The 3861-nt window shown below is 53.1% G+C and overlaps 1 protein-coding gene across 2 annotated transcripts in view; it reads right to left on the bottom strand.

Annotated features, from left to right (window-relative positions):
* KDM8 (lysine (K)-specific demethylase 8) overlaps positions 1 to 3861 on the bottom strand; it is a 26048-nt gene that overhangs the window by 7780 nt on the left and 14407 nt on the right. For both annotated transcript variants that reach the window (XM_010837227.1, XM_010837228.1), the window contains exons 4-5: positions 3175 to 3307; positions 1180 to 1224 (exon numbers count right to left, since the gene is read on the bottom strand). In XM_010837227.1, the coding sequence (XP_010835529.1) occupies positions 1180 to 1224; positions 3175 to 3307 (178 nt within the window). The remainder of the gene's footprint in view (positions 1 to 1179; positions 1225 to 3174; positions 3308 to 3861) is intronic.

The following is a 3861-nucleotide window of genomic DNA, read 5'->3' as shown; positions in this document are numbered from 1 at the left end:
GCTTCTCCCCTGCCAGGCTCACTATCACCACACAGTTTCTGGCTGGGATTACACCAGACCCCGGCCGTGTGGGATGCTGGGAAGCTGACTGGTCCCTGGTGACATCATCGGGATTCCTGAGAGGTGACTGGTTGGCCAGATGATGTAATAGGAGGCACGGGCCAAGGATTCAGAGACCCTAAGAGGAGAAACTGTTCCAGGTGGGGCTAGACTTGAAGGCAGGCCTAGCACAAAATATTCTGAAACATGGGGTCACTGGGAGGAAAGTCAGTAAGAGGTTTTGGGGCAAAAGGTTTTGGGTGGGAGACCTTGAGCTTGGTGGAGAAGGCCCCAGAAGCCATGCAGAAGCCAGCCGGGCGTCCCTTCTGTGCTGCATGGCGGCCCCAGGGCTCTGGTTGCTCAGACTGTCCCCATGGTAGTTGGAACAACAGAGGAGAAAACAAACCTCTGGGGGCCTAAGACAAAAACGGCTTCAAAGCCTTTGTCCATCTTAAAAATAACCATGTCTTTGCCTTCTTCTCCTCAATGTGCTTCCTTGTATTCTAGTCAAATGGCAATTAGCTGCTCCAGGACAGGGAGCCAAGCTGAGAGCTGAGCCCTGATATGATGGAGGCCAGGGGATGGGACAGGCCAGTCTCTTGAGACCACACAGCAGAGGCCTGATCAACTCAAATCCCCCTTTCCCTCATTTAGCAAGAGAGGACGGGGAAAGGACCCATGAGTCCTTACATGGGGAGGCCTGGGCAAGAGACCATAGCTCACCTGGCCCCATCACCGCCTCCCCCCTTTGGACCTGCAGCTCCCAGAGGCTGGCAGAGTCCCAGCTGGGGCTAGGGGTCAAGATCAGCAGGAACTCACTTGTTCTGGGTCAGGTTGGAGCCTGCCACCCTCACCTGGCTCTCAGAAGCAGTTCTGACCACACTCGGGCTTCCGACTCATCCCCTGGGGGCCACCCAGAGGTGGTCTCCTCATCCCTTGCCCAGTCCCGGGGCCTGGCCTGCCCCCTGCTGCCTGCTGGTGAGAAGGGCACCAGGTGAGTGCCCCCTGCTCAGAGCAGGGGCAGGACCAGGAGGAAGCAACTGAGGCTACTACCCCTTTCCTGCCCCCGGGGCTGGTGCCCCAGAAGGGAGGTGGGAGAAGGTGAGCAGGTGAAGGATGGAGGGGCATGGTCTGACTTACCTGGTCGAAGAGCTGGTGCTGAGCAAGGTACCCGATGTCCTTCGGCTGCTCCACGGGAGAAAAACCAGAGGGGACACAGAAAGCCCTGTTAGTTGTGAGAGAGAGGCCCCTGGAGCTGCCAGTTCAGCTGGCTCTCAGCATCCGGCCCGTGGCAACCACCCAAGGGCCCTCCTCTTCAACCCACTTAGTCCCCCTCCTCTGACCCCAGGGCCAATGTCATCCCTCGCCAGCCAGCAGGAATGGGCTGATGGGGGCACTTAGGATCTGGCACTGCCTGTGCTACAGAGGTGGACCTGAGTAAGTCACCCGGGGCCCCGGGGCTCACTTTCCATGAAATGTGAAGGGGCTGCGCACACATAAGGATTTTTTAAAAATAAAAATGGAATCATACAATATGCATTACTTTGAAGTCTGCTTTTCAATTTAATGACACATCGTGACTATCTCTTTAAGTGGATACTTGCATATGTGGCTCATTCTTTTGATGGATGCATGCTTTATAGACAGGATGCATCATCATCCATTCAACCATCCCCCACCTGGTAGACATTCACGTGGTTCTACCATGGTGTTTCAGTAAACAGTTGAATGCACGAGTGTGTGCGTGCTGAGTCGCTTCAGTTGTGTCCGGCTCTTTGCCACCCCATGGGCTGTAGCCTGCAAGGCTCCTCTGTCCATGGGATTCTTGAGGCAAGAATACTGGAGTGGGGTGCCATGCCCTTCTCCAGGGGATCTTTCCAACCCGCGTCTCTTATGTCTCCTGCATTGGCAGGCGGTTCTTTACCACTAGCGCCACTTGGGAAGCCCGAACAGCCGAATGCTCTGGTCCTTCTGTGTACAAGCCTCCAAAAGTAGAACAGTGCGCTCGAGGAGCACACGCATTACACACATTTTAGATCTGAACAGCTTCTGCCAGGCTGTTTTCCCAACACTACAGCACTTATACCCTCGCCAGCTGTTAATGGGAGTGCCCACTTTCCCACATCTCTGACCACACAGGAGATGATCATTTTGTGAAAAAATTCTGCCGAGCAGACGAAAGAAAAGATCAGTGCTTTTCAAACCGGGCTCCTGGATGCTGAGGGATTCTCTGAATATGCCTGAGGGCTTCTGCAAGGGTCAGATGGGGGCAGGTTAGATGCAATGCTGGGCGCCACTGACCCCAAGAGTGGCCAGAGCGGCCAACAGGTATCAGGAAGAGGAAGACACCCAAGGTCCTCACTGTTAAGAAACGACAAAATGGAAGACAATCTGGCAGTTCCTCGAAAGGTTACATACAGCGTGGCCACCTGATCCAGCAATCCCACTCCGCATATAGACCTAAAAGTGGACTCACACGTCCACACACAAACGTGCGTGTGAATGTTCATAGCATTTTTCATACTAGCTGAAAAGTGGACACAACCCAAATGGCCATCCACTGAGGAACGGATAAACAAGATGTGGTCTATCCATCAAAGGGATAGTACTTGGCCATAAAAAGGTATGTGCTATGACAGAGATCCTGGAAAACATTATGCTAAATGAAGGAAGCCAGACACAGAAGGTCACATGTTGTATGATTCCAACTATGTGAAATATCCAGAATTGGCAAATCCACAGAAACAGAAAGCAGATTCATGGTTGCCTGGGGATAGGTGGGGAGGAGATACGGGAAGTGACTGCTCATGAGCATGGGGTTTCTTTAGGGTGATGAGAATGTTCTGGAATTACAAATCAGTGATGGTTGCACCATCTTGTAAATATACCAAAAAGCACTGAATTGTAACCCAAAAATAAACAAATAAAACCCTCCAAAAAACAAAAGGACCTGAAATGGGGACCCACACATCCTGCCTTCCTTGATTTGGCCAGCCTACTGACCACAGGCCGTTCAAGTATGATTTCTTGACTCCTTCAAAACCTCCCCTGGTGACATATGGAAGTTATTCTGCCCACATATGTAATACGTTGCCTCCCTCCAGAGTATTAGTGGGGTGCAGTTGAACGACACACCTCTTCCCTGATGTACTTGCTGATGAACTCGTTGACCGTCATGAGCGTCTGGGACCACTCCTCGTCTGTGTACCTGGACCCGACCTCCACGGGGACGGTGCGGCAGCCAGCGACTTCCTGGATGTACTCCAGACTATTCGGAAGACAGGGGTCAGCATTGCCATCGGTATGCTAAGACCTGCTGGGCGCCCTGCTAAACGTGCTTCACACTGGGCTCCTTTCATTGGCACAAAAGCTCACAAGGTGGATGGAGACCCCACTTCACTGCAGAGGAGATGCAGGTGCGAAGAGCTGAGGTCACTTGCCCGCCTGGCACTGGGCAGCTGTTTGCAGATAAAACCGATGAATCTGGTTCTTGCTGGGCAGCTCTATTTTCCAGCTGGCCTAGCCTCCTAACTTCTCTCTCGCATGCCTTGTCACAAGCAGAGAGACCTTATTTGGGCCAGTGGTGGACAGTACAGGGTGGTGAGGTGCCTGATGAGTCCTCAGCTCTGGTGGCCAGGTGCCATGTCCAGCCCTGCCTGTCACCCACCAGGGGACCCATGGCAAGTTTCTTCACCTCTCTGAGCCCTTGTTCCTCGTCTGTAAGACGAAGGTGACGACAGTGCCCATCCCATGTCAGGGAAAACAATAACTCCCACAAAGCCACCGCCAAGACTCAGGCTGGCTCCGTCACCTGCCTGAGAC

Source organism: Bison bison, unplaced genomic scaffold (assembly GCF_000754665.1).
Source record: "Bison bison bison isolate TAMUID 2011002044 unplaced genomic scaffold, Bison_UMD1.0 scf7180017864072, whole genome shotgun sequence".
NCBI classification, from domain to species: Eukaryota; Metazoa; Chordata; class Mammalia; order Artiodactyla; family Bovidae; genus Bison; species Bison bison.
Note: the sequence above shows the minus strand (reverse complement) of the source record. Positions and strands in the feature narration are given on the sequence as shown.